This window comes from Eublepharis macularius, chromosome 12 (assembly GCF_028583425.1).
Source record: "Eublepharis macularius isolate TG4126 chromosome 12, MPM_Emac_v1.0, whole genome shotgun sequence".
NCBI lineage: Eukaryota > Metazoa > Chordata > Lepidosauria > Squamata > Eublepharidae > Eublepharis > Eublepharis macularius.
Window position 1 is genome coordinate 71,611,484 of NC_072801.1, and position 16,100 is coordinate 71,627,583.

At 45.5% G+C, this 16,100-nt stretch overlaps 1 protein-coding gene across 1 annotated transcript; it reads left to right on the forward strand.

Moving 5' to 3' along the window:
* Positions 1 to 7,834: 7,834 nt before the first annotated feature.
* Positions 7,835 to 10,082, forward strand: LOC129339780 (olfactory receptor 1509-like). The gene is made up of 2 exons (XM_054994362.1): positions 7,835 to 7,854; positions 9,128 to 10,082. The coding sequence occupies exon 2, from the start codon at positions 9,147 to 9,149 to the stop codon at positions 10,080 to 10,082; it is 936 nt and encodes a 311-aa protein (XP_054850337.1). The 5' UTR covers positions 7,835 to 7,854; positions 9,128 to 9,146.
* Positions 10,083 to 16,100: the final 6,018 nt, after the last annotated feature.

The following is a 16,100-nucleotide window of genomic DNA, read 5'->3' on the forward strand; positions in this document are numbered from 1 at the left end:
CAAAGGGTCATTTGTCATTTGTTCACCTTTATAGTACCACAAGTCTCTGCAGCAGACAAACATGGGTGCATGTCCTGAATTTATATTTCCCACTATAATGATGATGATGATGATAACTGCGCTTACATACCACTCGTCTAGACAGATTAGTGCCTCACCCAGAGCAGTGAATAAGTTAGTGTTATTATTATCCCCACAATACAGCTGGGGAGCTGGGGCTGAGAAGAGTGGCTATGGACCATTCAGCACAGGAAGGCTTGCCTGATGTGCCCTTATGGCCGTGGTGTGTGACCAGAGGTCTGACATGTGCTGCATGAAGCACATCCAGCCAGGCCTCCGGCCTTCTTCTCTTTCTCCGGCTCCCTCTCTTGCTCCGAAGCTGACCCATCCCTGTCGCCGCCACAGGTTTCCTGGGGCCAAAACAAATTGGCCATATCCATCTTCGCTGCATGTGCGAGAAGCCGTCAAGCGAAGCCACCCTGGGCTGCCCCTGGCCCCCTCCCACCTGCCTTGGCTGCCGCATCCCCCCCCTCCTTTGGCATCTTCTCCCCGCCTCGCCTTCCTTGTGGCATTGTCTCCATCACAAGCCCCTTTTCTTCCCATGTTGCCGGGGATTCTGACATGTAGAAGCTGAAAGGGAAACAGGAGCTAGCCGCACGGGAGGTGAATGTGTGCGGAGGATGAAAGGGTTGACTCTGTGGGGAGGAGGGAAAGGGGGGAGGACAGGAGACTGCCAAGGCCAGCCGAGGGTCGAGACATCAACAAGGGGGTAAGTGGGGGAGAGAGGGAGGGTCACGGTGACACAGTTGGGACAAGGGGGCAATTGACTTGCCGAGCATCTTCTTTTCAACATCGAGCTTCACAAATCATCCAGCAACCTCAGCAGCTTTTATGGGATGTTAAGATACGGCATATTTTCAGAAGCAGCTACAAAGAAGCTAGTATTTCTCTGGCTTTAGAATTTGAATTTAAAGTCATTCATAAGGGACAGTGGAATGCCCAAATGGCTCATTTCTGATTAGAAAACAGCATTGTCAATGGTCAGACTGAAGATTCAGTGTCAGTATTGCCTCATCCTCCAGATGCAAAATAGGAAAGAGTCCAGTAGCACCTTTAAGGCTAACCAACCTTATTGTAGCATAAGCTTTCGAGAACCACAGCACTCTTCGTCAGATACATCTGAAAGACTACAGACTAACTCTGCTAACTCCTCTGGATCCTCCTGGTGGTGGCTAGAAATCTCTTGGAATTACAACTGATCTCCAGGCCACAGAGATAAATAAGTTCCCTCGGAGAAAATGGCTGTTTTGGAAGGTGGACTCTCTGGCATTATACCCTGCTGAGGCCCCTCTTCTTCCCAAACTCTACACACCCCAGGCTCCACCCTCCAGAGCATAATGGCAGAGCATTGCGTGGTGGGATGGAGAGGACAGGCTCTGAGAGACCTGAGTTCAAATCCTAGCTCAGGTGGACTCTTTGAGTGCACCTTGGGCAAGTTCTCTGTGTAAAATAAGAATGACAGCCATACCTCTCCTCGCAGTGGAAAGTGCATTCAACTCAGAGCCAACTTATGGAGACCCTTGATGCGGTTTTCAAAACAAAAGACTAACAGAGGTGGTTTGCCATTGCCTGCCTCTGTGGAAGGCCCTGCTCTTCCTTGGAGGCCTCCCATCCAATGATTAACCGAGGCTGACCCTGTTTAGGTTCCAAGATCTCATGAGATCAGGCTGGCCTGGGCTATCCAGGTCAAGGTATCCCTTTTCTAAGGATGTTATACTTGTGAAGAACTTTGCAAAGGATGAAGTTTGTACTTAGCAAATAAAGATGCAAATGTATAACTCAGGTTCTGAATGATTGGGTGACTGGTGGACCAATAGCAGGTTGGCAACATGGGCCGAATCCACACTACCGTTGTTCTTGCGGCAGTTCTTCACTTCTGCAGCGCCATTCCTTCATCTGTTCACATGCATCGTCTCCAAAGCCGTCATTAATTCGCCATGGCATCGCCACAGCCCATTGCACTTTCGCCGCGGGTTATCTTTTGATGAATAACTGCCCTCCGTTGAATTCCGAGCCTCTCTTGACCCGCCTCCCAATTAAGGAGTAATTCTCCGCCTTTGTCCCCACCCCTTTTTTAAAAAAATAAGAGTACCGTGTCGATATGGCGACATCTCATCATATTAATCTCATTTTAAAAAAGCGGGCAGACCTCAAATATCAGAGGAACAATTTCATATGTTAATTCAATTTTTATATGGGGGGGGGGCATCCACATGATACTGAAATCATGGCTCATGTTACGCCCCGACACGGACTGTGCCGACAAGTTAGGCACAGATTTCAATTTTCCAAAGACAAAATGAAGCTCTGCTGTGGGATGCTGCTGTAGGTGATCGTGACTGCTCACCTATTCCCGGATGATTTCAACCAGCATGCAGGCTGTGATGTTCCGAGCGCTCATCGTAAGTGTCTCGGGTGATTTTTTAAAATATATTATCTTAATGGTGTCGTTGTACCATTGAACCAGGATGCTTACTCGTTGATATAGCGTCAATTTGTCCTTTTTTTAAAAAAAAAAAACCGCGGAGCCGTTCGGGTTTTTCCCGCCCCTTTACCCGTCTTTTTGAAAGGGGATGTGATCAACGGATTGCGCAGGAGAAGCACTATTCAAAGGGTGATGTGGACAAACAAGCGAAGAATGCGCAATAACAGATGGAGCAATCATTGCACAAGAAAAGCGGGAGCTAAGGTAGTGTGGAATCGGCCATGCAGAAATCACGTGAAATGAGGGTGAAGGAAACGGGAGATATGTGTTGATGAAATGAATGGAGTGAAGGGCTTGGATGGGTGTGGGCAGTGCCAAGCATTGGGCAAACCAGTCTTTTACAGCCCCAGTTTCTCACCCATTAAAAAATAAAGAAGCAGTACCCTTTATAGATCCAGAGAAGTTAGCCGTGTTAGTCTGTAGTAGCAAAATCAAAAAGAGTCCAGTAGCACCTTTAAGACTAACCAATTTTATTGTAGCATAAGCTTTATAGTTTCTTGCTATGTTTTCCAGTAGTGTGCCTTACGATAACTTGGCAGAAATTTTGCAGCTCTCCGTTTCAGCAAGAGATGTCCTGCTTTCCAGCTAATATTGTTTCATTTCATGGACTCCAGAGTGATTGAAGTCCAAAGATAAACCTGGAACTAAGGTCTCTCTACACGAGACATCTCACAGAAGAACGCTCAAGTATAGGGAGATGCAATGTTAGCTGGGAACCATAGTTTTAAAAGGCAGAGTCAAATGCTCAGTCAATTTCACCTCTCTAGAGCCGGCAGAGATCGCTCCTCAGAGGGTTTGTCTATTTCACCTTTGCCACCCCAAAGAAGAAGTGATATTGAAGGCTTTGTTATTGAGGAGAGGAGGAAGCAGGTGACATGAGGAGGAAGTCCTGAGATTAGCAATCTACACATCAAAGGATAGTTCAGGGCAGCGAAGAGTAGAAAGTAAACAGATCTCTGACCTCTCTAGTTTGTTCCCCTCTGAAATCTGAGAAAGAGACAGCATTAGTCCTCCTCTTCCCACAATCAAAAAGAGTCCAGTAGCACCTTTAAGACTAACCAATTTTATTATAGCATAAGCTTTCGAGAATCAAGTTCTCTTCGTCAGATGCCTGATCAAAACTCTTCCCACACTTCACATCTTCTTGCCCTGGATCTTCCAGATGATTTTGGAGGGGGAGGGAAATAAATAGTTTCTAGTTAAACGCATACTATGCAATCCTGTGAAGAGTTACTCTAGTCTAAGTCCCTTGATTTCAATGAACGTAGACTGGAGAGATGGTATTAAAGCAGAGGAGTTAGCCGTGTTAGTCTGTGGTAGCAAAATCAAAAAGAGTCCAGTAGCACCTTTAAGACTAACCAATTTTATTGTAGCATAAGCTTTTGAGAATCAAGTTCTCTTCGTCAGATGCATGATCTCTGTATCATGCATCTGACGAAGAGAACTTGATTCTCGAAAGCTTATGCTACAATAAAATTGGTTAGTCTTAAAGGTGCTACTGGACTCTTTTTGGTATTAAAGCAGTTTACTATCCAAGCAGAGAGAGGAACAAATGCCCAGAGATATACGAACTGGTAACTGCTTCAGGGTTTTCTTTATCACTAGAAAGGATGTGGTTTAAAGAGGAGGGGGAAAGCGCAACTGAAAATTATCTTCCACCGCAGCTACAACGGGTGATAAGGAGGAGGAGACCGACTCCCTTTCAAGGGTTTGTCCTAGACAGAGGCAGCAACAATTCACGAGAAGTTGCAGAGCGCCCTGGTTTGTGGAATGACTTTTTTCACAACTGCATTCTGGCTCCTTGGTAAGAAAAACTCTTCATTTCTCATTCTCCCCCAGGTTTTCTCTGCTATGAATGATCCAAGAAGTGCCATAAAGGCAATTCACTTTCTCTGCTAAAACATGGGCATCTGTGATTGTTTCCAAAACTGATAGCGTATAAGCTTCTTCCCAAATAGAAAACAAATCCTTAATGATATGAGATAAGTCAGTGATTGCTAAAGGGAAAAGGGATCTTTTTCAGGGCAATCCTATGGTGAGTTACTCCAGTCTAAGCCCATTGAAGCCCAATGGACTTAGAATGGAGTAACTCTCCATAGGATTGCTCTCTTTGTGTCTGTCCCAACATCCGACTTCCTTGGAAGCTCCTAACTTCATTATTGTTTTGCAGGTGTCACATACAGTATGACTGGGATGCCAACTTATGGCATGACGTTGCCTTCTAATGAGTCAGACCATTGTCTATTGAGGTCAGCATTGTCTACTCAGACCTGTGGTGGTTTTCCCATTCCTCGATGCGTTTAACTGAAGATGCCGGGGAATGAACCTGGAAACTTTTGCATACAAAGCAGATGCTGTACCATAGATCCACGGCCCCACATCGCTTCCCGAGACAGTTCAAAAGTCACACAGGCAGCCTTCGCGGGTCACTTTTTCAGTTCCCAGATGACCTTCAGAGGGGCAATCTTACAGTGCCTTTATTATAACCTGGGATGGACAGCCAGTTTGTGTACTGGTTAAGAGCGTGGGACTCTAATCTGGAGAGCTGGGGTTGATTCCCCACTCCTCCGCTTGAAGCCAGCTGGGTGACCTTGGGTCAGTCACAGCTTCTAGGAGCTCTCTCAGCCCCACCCACCTCACTGGGTGTTTTGTTTTGGGGATGATAATAATAACATACTTTTAAACTGCTCTGAGTGGGCATTAGGTTGTCTTGAAGGGCGGTATATAAATTGAATGTTGTTGTTGTCGTCGTTATTTGAGTAAAGGATTTCACTCCCTCACTATATGTCTGTCCAGTCTTCCTCCCTCCCTTTCTTTTTGATGATCTAGTTTTGTAAGAGGGTCAACTGAAGGAAGGGATGAAGGACGGCAGGCCACTACCCTTACTGAGAATGGCCAATATGTCTCACTGCCATAGCTACTACACAATTAACATTTCTCTTTCCTTGGTGGGAGGAAGTGGCCTTCAGTCATCATTTGCTGATCTAGGACTATAATCTAAATCTTTGCTTCATGGGATTGTTTGGTCAGCCTCTTTGTCATGAGAATTGTCACTGTTTGTCCGCATTTCCTGACTCCTAAATATTGTTTCTGTGGGCCAAGCTACACATGACGAATGACACTTGAACAGCAAGTGTTTTTCTCCCTGTTCACTTGCCCTCCACTCAATCCACTTGCCGTTCAAGTGTCATTCGTCATGTGTAGCTTGGCCCTGTGTGTCAATATGAGAATGTCTTTCCGAAGAATTTGACCCATTAGTATGAATGCATTTCTTGGCTTCGTTCTTAGGTGATGGAGCAATATTTCAGTCCAGTAGCATGTTAAAAATCAACAAGATTTCCAGGGTTTAAGCTTTCAGGAGTCAGATATCTGATGAAGGGAGCTTTGACTCTGGAAAGCTTCGGCCCTGGAAATCTTGTTGATCTTTAAGGCGCTACTGGACTGCAGCTTTGCTCTTCTACTGCAGACCAACATGGCTACCCATCTGAAACTATCCTCACATGATGGAAGCTTAACACGCCCTTCAGTTTTGTCTGTCTGTTTTTTGGTTCATTCCCATTCTTCTTTTTGTCTTCACAGCTCATCTGAGATGCGTCTTCTCCCAAGTTTTCCAGCCTCCGCAGCAGGTAGTTGTGGAAGGGCAGACGATCCAGATTTCCTGCCACCAGAATGCCACGTCCCATAACACGATGTCTTGGTATCGTCAACCATGGGAGAGTCAGCGGGCTTTGACCATTTTAGGGATCACCTACTCAGGCTCAGTTCCTGCTGGAGAATTCAACATGACAGTGAATACAGCATCTCGTTCCACTAACCTGACCAAAGAGAGAGCAGCGATGAGGGACTCCGGCATCTACTACTGCGCTGTGAGAGACACAGTAAGATGAAGGCAGTGATCTGCTGTACGAAAACCACCAGCCAGGTTTCCTGCCTGCCTCATTCTCAATGCAGTCAGATCAGTGGATACTAAGACCCAGACACTGGATCCAAGAACAGACATGACAGATCTTTCTATAAACCTGACAGAAGCTCCAGGTTTGCAGGGGGAAAAAAATCTTTTAAAAAGTGGGCCTAACCCCTCCCCCAAGTAACAGAAGTGCCTGTACCTTTAAGAAATGAACACCCTCAGTGGCCATTGCTAGGCAACCTCAAAAGTATTGCCCAGACTTCAATTCTTGGTGTCTGTCAGTAAAACATGGTGGGCAGGGTCCTTTCCAGGGCTGTTTTGGCCTTTGAGGGAGGATCAGGACCAGACATCACAGCAACCACGAGATGACTTGATACCACCCGACTTGAAGGACTCACCTGAGACTGGCTGCTTGCTACTATTCAGCATCAGCCATTGCATGAAAACTAGCATGTGTAGTGGTTGGGAAATTTTTGGAGAGTTGTGAGTGGAGCCAGGGGAGGGGAGTGCCCTCAGCAAGGTATAATGCCATAGACTCAACTCTCCAAAGCAGCCATTTTCTCCAGGAGAACTCTCTCTGTAGTCCGGAGATTGGTTGTAATTTTGGGAGATATCTCAGGCCCACCTAGAGGCTGGCTTCACTAAGTTTGTAGAACACCTGATGCAAGGGGCCTTCCAAATTTTCTCTGGCAGGCCATTCTTCAAGGACCGTGGACTGTAAGGAGTAAGGGTGGCGAATGGGGAGGATTCAGCTACCCTCACCTGAGTGTCAGGGAAGAGGATAAATGGCTCTCTGGCAGAGGGCATTCCAGAATTCTGGGGCTACTACAGAAAAAGTCCTGTTTCTTTTGGATGTCAAACTTTTATCCAGAGGTGATGATGTATACTCAATTTGGTGTTAATTTCCCTATTAGAAAGGGACCATTAGAAATTTCCACATGGTCATGGACAAACATGATATCTACCTAACTATTGATTATATTGTATTCACTTACAGTATGTAGTCTGCCTTGGATCTCAATGAGAAAGGTGGACTATAAACAAACAAACAAACAAATATACCATCAAAAGACCTTTTATTAACTGCTTGCTAGCAAAGTCTGTCAAAAACTTTTGCATGTGGAGAAAATTTTAAAAAAAGAACACGCACGCTTATCCCCAAGCCCCCTGGTGAATTAATTACTGAGAGGTGCTTAGCTCTCCAAAGATCTTCCTTATTTCAGTGTCTTACAAGATGTCACGCAAGACACCCGCATTGAAAGCACCTAAAGTAATTTAAGAGAGAGAAGGGTGTGATCAAATGAAGACCCAGAATGACACTTGCTGAGTGAAGATCTCAAGAAGAGCTAGGAAGACGTCCCAAAGTTGTTGGAGTCATCTGCCACTTCCTTGACCATGTCAGGTAATTAAACTACCTTTCCAAAGGTGGGATGGTAATTGTTTTGGATTCCCAGACTTTATATTTAGGGTGCTCATTGCCATCCGCTTTCTGTTGTTAGGAATCCAAAGTCAATGCAAAGGTGGCCATGGTAGTTCCGTACAACTCCCTATGCATGATGAATGGACCATCTGCAGAAATTGCAAGATGTTGCATGTGTGATTGTGTGTTAGTAGATGTTTAGATATGCCTGAGCAGGGAAGGAAAGGAGGCTTGAGGAAAGTCTTCTGAATGTGGGACTTGGAGCCAAACCATTGGCCAGTCTAACCCACTGCTGCTTACTTAGCTGGGATGTGTTCTTCATTGTCTTCAGCATACGACAAGAAGTATGGAAGGAAAAAGGATGAAGGACATAAGAATGTTGGTCTAGGATCTGGGAAACCTGGGTTTAAACAGCCTCTTGCCACGGACCAGCGATACACACTCAACATAACTAACCTCCCAGAGCTGTTGCAGATATTAAATAGGAAAGAGAGAATCACATACACTACTCTGAGCTCCTTGAGGAAAGGGAGGATAAAAATGAAGTCGGTGGATAGATATTCTTGTGACACACGGTAAATGTTGATGATAGACCAATAGGGAGGCAAAGAAAACCTGCCAAGACGATATGAGTGAAAAAGGGAAGGAAAAAGGGTATGGGTATGGCTGCAGAACTGGATCAATGAAAGACCAAAAAAAGCCAGAGAAAAGCAGGAGAAATGTAGAGAATTGGCTTATACACTGGTGGAGATCAATCCCAGCCATGGAACCTGGGGCCTTTAATCCAAGATGAAACTGGGACTTTCAGCAAGAAAAGCATCCTTTATACTTCCGCTTGCTTTCTGGGTTGTATTTTCCTCTGCTTTTGAAATGTTCTTGGGCTAGAACTCTGGCCAGCCTTTGGAGAAAACGTACAGGAATAGGTTTTCTTCTTCTGCTGCTTCTTCTGATCTTCTCCTTCTCCTTCTCCTATTTCTTCTCCACCTCCTCTTCCTTCATCTTCATCATCAACTTGGCTTATTTGTATAGCCTGCCAATGCTTATGAGGCTTTGCAATATATAAGGTCCCTGCCTGGATGAGTTTAAAGTCTAACATTTGTCATAAGGGTGACAACAACAGGAGAAGAGGGAAATGGAGGTAGGAGAAGATAAAGGAAGACTATGCATTCGTTTTGATTACAGTGAATATATTCTATGTGCTATATATAAATATCTGGGTCCATTGAACAGACTCTATTTTTTCCCCTCTGTTTAGGTCTCCTGCTGCCATTTTAATGGATGGGCTGAACTACACCCGAGTGACCCATTTCACGTTCTTGGGTCTGACAAGTAACCATAGTCTAGAGCTGACTTTATTTGTGGTCTTCGGTTTCATGTACCTGCTTATCCTTGTGGGCAACGTGCTCATTATGGTCACCGTCGCTTCTGACCGCTGCCTGCACACTCCCATGTACTTCTTCTTGGGCAACCTCTCTTTCATTGACATCTGCCACTCCTCGGTCACGGCCCCCAAGATGATCTCGGATTTCTTGTCCCTGCGGAAGACCATCTCCTTCAACGGCTGCATGGCACAGCTCTTCTTCCTCCACCTCTGTGCCTGCGCTGAGATCTTTCTCCTCACCATCATGGCCTATGACCGCTACATCGCTATCTGCCACCCACTCCAGTACATGTCCCTCATGAGCCTGAAGGTTTGTACCTGGCTGGTGGGTGCCCTGTGGGTGGGAGCGACGGTCCACTCGGTGGTACAGACTGTCCTCACCGTCCAACTCCCTTACTGCGGGCCTAACATTTTAGACACCTTTTTCTGTGATGTACCCCCTGTCATCAAGTTGGCCTGCACCGATACGTACTTCACAGGGGTTCTTATTGTGTCCAATAGTGGCATGATTTCCCTGGTCTGTTTCTTGGCCTTACTGGTTTCCTATATAATTATCCTGGTGTCACTAAGAGGGCGGACTGCTGAGGGTCGGCGCAAGGCCCTCTCCACCTGTGCAGCCCACCTGCTTGTCGTGGCGTTGTTCCTGGGGCCTTGTATTTTCATCTATACCCGCCCTGCCACCAGCTTCTCAGCAGATAAAGTGGTAGCTGTTTTCTACACCGTGGTAACGCCTATGCTCAACCCTGTGATTTACACCCTGAGGAATGCAGAGGTGAAGAACTCCATGAAGAAGCTGAGAGACCGGAAGATCTTTTTCATGGGGACATAAACAGTTTTCTTCCTCAGAGGGAAAATAGATGGGTGGATTGTGAGAAGGAATCTAACCCAGTTTGGAATTCAATTGTTTTCAAATACTGAAAGATTGTAAGTACTAACATGTGTGCAACTGACTTCCAGACACAATATACCAACGTTGAAAGTATTTTTTATTAAAAGTAACAACAACAAATAACTTCTTTAATTAAAAAAACCCCTGCACTATGTGTAAAAAACATATCTTTACAAGTAAGTTAATAAAGCCAATATCCCATCCTGTATCAAAAGACATCTGGAATATATTAGCACTATTTCTCTTTTTTAAGATAAGATCTGACAGTTTCTCCTTTTAAAAACTTTAGAAGATCTGGTTTTAAAATGCTTCGTCAGCAGCATTCAACATTTTGCACACAGCTTTCCTGAACAAAATCGATGTTGGATGGGTTGGATCCTACCGGCTTTTCTGGATGAGATCTAAATGGGTTGGATCCTCCCAGGTTTTGTGTAGGTGAAAGAAAGAGAAGGGGTCCTTTTTGACTACTGAAAAGGTTACGCCAGGAAATGTGAGACCTACATGGAGAAAAGGTACTCAGGATAGCAGCAGCAGAGATTAAGGAAATGGAGTGAGCTTGAGTGGCATAGCTGGTTCGATCCTACCCATGATTTTTCTCCGGCAACTTCTCTGTCCACACAATAATAAGAGCTGTATAGCCCAAGATAAACATTTCTCTAAATTGGCATTTCCTGCAATTAAATATGTTGTTGGCTTTGAGTTTTCCTTCAACTCCACAGTTTTGACTTCATTGGTCTTAGAACAGTAAAACTCTGCTTAAGATTGCACTAATAGGCACTTTTAAGAGGTAGCAGGAAAACTGCAGAATGAATTAATTTGCAACACAGTGGCATGCCATAAAATCTTGACAATATCTATATGGGGGGAAATGTCACTATATGGAGGCATGTTGTGTTAGGTGGATCTTGGTGTGATGCAATAATATACTTCATGTGATATACATGATCGGTCCCTCCATTTTTTTCCAGTTTTCAGAATACTGAGGGCTAGAATTTTTTTTAAAGTGCCAACACAGATTCACAGCATGCTAAATCCCAGGGCATTTTTTCTGGGAAAAGAGGTGGTGGAACTAGGGTTGCCAGCCTTCAGGTAGTGGCTGGAGATCTCCCAAAATTACAACTGGTCTCCAGGCCACAGAGATCAGTTCACCTGGAGAAAATGGCTACTTTGGGGGGTGGACTCAATGGAATTATGCCATGCCAAGGTTCTTTCCCTCCCCAAACTCCACTTTATCCAGGTTTCTCCAAGTTTCACCCTCCAGATCTCCAGGAATTTCCCAACATGGAGCTGGCAACCCTAGGTGAAACTCAGTGGGCTGCCAGCACAGGGGGCAACTCTTAGTGGGAGGTGGTACCCCTGGTACCACATGTGCGTGCGCAAAGTGTGCACACGCTCCCAGGACCAATGATGTCACTTTGGGTCAGCTGGAACAAGGGGGGAGTTTTTAAAAGTTTAAATTGCCCTTGCTGAAAATGATCACATGGCTGGTGGCCCCACCCCCTGATCTCCAGACAGAGGGGAGTTTAGATTGCCCTCCACGCCACTGCCCTCTGTCTGGAGATCAGGGTGATTATTTTCAAGAGGTGCTGGAACTCTGTTCCACCGCGTTCCAGCTGAAAAAAAGCCCTGCTAAATCCTGAACTTAACATTGAGCTCCATAGTGGAAATCTAAATGTGGAAGAAACAATCCTGAACGTCGGATTCAATGCTCGGAAGCCAACACTAAGGCTTCAGAAGATGCAGGTGTGTGTCTCTCTTTCTCTGTGTTGAACCTTCCAACCTTCTGCAGATGAAAAGAGGGACATGTATATAATTCGCTAATTTCCATAGTGTAGATCCCTCCCCACTCTCTCCCCACAATATTGCAGAAGGCATTTATGGTGTGATAGTTTATCTTGTTTTAAAAATCAAGAGGGTATTTTTGATCTTTGAGCTAAAGATAGGCTAGACAATCATCACAGCTTGCTATCAGTGATCCAAAATGAGTTTGGGTGGCTTGTGAAGGAGAAGACTGTGCCCCATATAGCAATTTAAAATTCATGTGCATACATGAGAGACTGAATGTCTCTACCCACAATTCTGAGATTTGGAGTCCTGGAAATTGTGGCAGGGAGTTGAACTCTGTTGAGTTACAACTGCAGTAGCTAGAATCTCATCTGGTATATTTTTATCCTACCCTTCCTTTGAGAAGTTCAGGGTATCATGGATAGTTTCTCCTTCCCTATTTTATCCTCACAACAACTTTGTGAGGTAGTTCAGGCTGAGAGAAAGAGAGAGAGACTAGCCCAAGGTCACCCAGCTAGCTTCATGACAGAATGGGGATTTGAACTTGAGTCTCAAGATAATAGTCCAATTCTAGGAACAGGAAATAGGAGCTATTCCAAATAAACAGGGAACGGTAGTACACACTACTGTATGAGGCCCAGAACTCTGAAGGGATCTCACGTGCTTGAGGATCAACACACTCCTTCCCCTCCTCCAGAGTAACCTGTATACAAATAGCACAACAGCTATGATGATCAACCCTTTTCTATATCTATTTACCTCATTAATACTGCCGCTTTCTCCCCAATGGGAACTTCAAGGGTCTTACATTGCTCTCCTCTCCTCCATTTTTTCCTCACAACAACCTTGTGGGGTAGGTTAGGCTCAGGGTGTGTGACTGGCCCAAGGTCACCTGACAAGCTTCCATGGCAGAGCGGAGATTTGAACCTGGGCATACCAAATCCTAACCTGACACTCAAACTTCAGCTGGTGGTAGGAACCAGACCAGGCTTGATCTGAAACACTGGTCCATTTCAGCAACTTTGCACCCATGTAGAAATAAGTCAGTGTTACATGAGAAAAACCCCACGCGTTATCTGATTCTAAATGTTTTTCCTTGCCTCCCTCACCCATATCCATGCAAGTTGTTTGAGGCTTAGAAGAAAAGAAGAACCACATTCTGTAAAGCTTCATGAGCTGGTCGCCTGGAGGTGATTTGGACTCAATGTGGGTAACTAGACAAACAGCAACTCACAAGCCTGATTGTTGTCAGATATCCCTTCACCGTACCTGAAGATGGGAGCTTTGAATCTCAAAAGTTTATACTCTTAAGATCTTGTTGGTCTCTAAGGTGCCATTGGACTCAAATCCTGCTGTTCTATTGCCAACCAACATGGCTACCTACCTGAAACTTACTCCCTAAGAGTGTACCCCAAAACATGATGGTCAAAGCCCAAGTTCTAGCAATCCAATTAATAGGTCTTAGCTAGGGTTGCCAACCACTAGCAACCTGCTGGAGTCTGTGGCTGTTGGGACATGGGTGACTACATAACATCACTTCTGGGAAGAACCCAGAAGTGACACCACACCTCTGTAGGAATTGCCTGAAACTCTATGGTAAAACCATAGACTTTTGAACAATTCCTAGAGTGGATTGACATCACACTGAGGTCACACTGTCACCCTACAGTGATCCCCCCTCTCCAGACAGCCACCAGAGTGGTGGAAGGAAACAGAAGCTGGGGCAGGAGGAATCACCCACCCCTAGGGGGAACCTGGTAGCCCTTTTCTATTTTAGAAATCTGAAATTGCCCACTTAAGAGCCTAACTAGATAAATGGGGTCACTGTGGGGGAGAAAAGCAGGATATAATGATGGTAATTAACTTCTCTTTGCTTTTGACAGATAAATTATAGCCATGAGGGAACCTTATTCAGATCAGGTCTGTGTGAGGCACAGGAAGTTTATCCATCTGTGCATGGATTCGCTACTCAAAGCCAAGACTCTCCTGTGTTGTTATTAGCCCTTGCTGGAGGGGGGGGGGTCATCTTTTTTTTCCTTTAAAGGGCTAATTTCTCTTTGTTTGGGGGTGGGTTAGTTTTGATCAGTGACACCATGTGGGGGTGGAAGGGTTAAACCCCTCCACGCAGCCCCGATTTCAAACCCAGCAATGTTGCTGTAAAAGATACAGGGAAGGCCTGATAGTGGATCTCCTAGGATCCCGTTTGTTCTAACCCTTTAAAATTGGCAGGGATAGGGTGATTTTATTTATTTAGTCACTTAGGGAATGTATAATAGTAAAGAGTCCAGTAGCACCTTTAAGACTAACCAACTTTATTGTAGCATAAGTTTTTGAGAGCCACAGCTCTCTTCAACAGATGTATCTGACGAAGAGAACTATGATTCTCGAAAGCTTATGCTACAGTAAAGTTGGTTAGTCTTAAAGGTGCTACTGGACTCTACTATTTTGCAGCTACAGACTAACACAGCTAACTCCTCTGGACTTAGGGAATGTATGAAATTAAAGGGAAGAACCAGGATGATTTCTTTCCCAACATTGCTGATGCTTTCCAGTTACAGAGTTTCCTCGGGCCTCTCTGCTCTCATTATCCTGTCCTTTATGTAATTAAAACCTTAGAAACCTCCTGGCAAAGTTTCATCATCTCACTCGCTGTTCAAGAGAACTTTTAATAGGGTCCAGAGGGAATTGATTCCAGTAAAGTCAAACTTTTCGCTTTGGAACTCTGCTAAGCAGAAAGGAGGCTTCTTCTTCAGGCTTCCATAAACTGACGGAACCATCCCAAGCAGACTTACACCCTCCTAAGGTCGCTGAAGCCAGTTGAAACTCTGCATAGAATGGGGACGGAAATCTCTCTTGTACAGTTTTGATCCAGGGAGCTCAGAGCAGTAGGCACGGTTCTGCTTTCCTCATTTTATCTTCACAACAACCTTGTGAGGTAGGATGGGCAGAACTGCAGGGCTCCTGCACAAAATTCAGGGAAGAATGACATTTGACCCTGAGTCTCACCCAGTGCTCCTACACACTTCATCACCTTGTTTCGGGATGAGTAGCCCAATGCAATGGGTCAGGCTGTTTTTCACAGCACCCCATTATTCGCATTCCCCTCATTCTAAAAGATAACTCAAACCCCTTTGCCCAGCACGTTCTTCTAGTCTTTGCATTGGGGCTAGATCTCTGCCCAAGCTATCCAAGTGGCCACTGGCAGCTAAAATTCTCAGGTTGTCCACCATGGCAGGCAACCACCTGCCCCCGCAAATCTTGCCCACTGAGCGGCGGGAAAAGATGGTGCTAATGGTGGTTAATGATGTTGTGGATGTGTTGATGTCACTTCTGGTTGCCCCAGTTGCAACACGGTAGGAATTTCCTCAATCTCTGTGGTCTTGACCATAGAAATTTAGTGGAATTCCTAGAGTGTTACCGCTGTGGTGCTGTCCCTTACAGATGACACTACCGTGCCAGTGACACTCCCCCCACATTCTTCCCCCAAAGCTCTTGCCAGCAACCCTATGTACAGCACCACAATGAGCAGAGGGCATCAACATGCTACGGGGGCTTGGCTTGCTCTCAGCTGGTGGTGGTGAAGGAGGAACTGATGGAAATGACTTACACACACCCTCCTTTCCCCTTGCAGTGCCCTGCTACTGCTGGTTAGGTTTGAGGCAACCCTCTCTGAGTGTCTTGTAGCATCTCTGAGGCTCAGCGTTCTCCAGCTAGGGTTGCCTACCCCAGGTTGTGAAATTCCTGAAGACTTGAGGGCAGGGTTTGGGGAGGGGAGGGACCTCAGTGGGGTATAATTCCATAGAATCCACCCTCCAACACTGCTCTTTCCTCTGTGTTGAACTGATCTCTGTACCCTGGTGATCAGTTGCGTTTCTGGGAGGTCTCTAGGCCCCACCTGACATTATACCCTGCTGAGCTCCCTTTCCCCCCCAAACCTTTCCCTCCCTCAGATCTATCCCCGAGTTACTAGGAATTTCTAGGAACAGAGTTGACAGCCCTGCAAGTTGGGCAGGAAAAGATATCAGGTAAGCCTGTATCTGTTGTTAGTCATCATCAGTGGCTGAGTCCAAGACTGGGGCAGCCAGCGGCCTTCCCAAAGGACCAGCCCACTCCTGTACTGATTCATGGCTTGGTAGCCAAAGTGAATGAGAGCAGAACCACAAGTGACAAAAG

What these genes read in the sequence shown, in the direction of transcription:
- LOC129339780 (XM_054994362.1), top strand. Translation starts at nt 9,147, where the DNA reads ATGGATGGGCTGAACTACACCCGAGTGACCCATTTCACGTTCTTGGGT.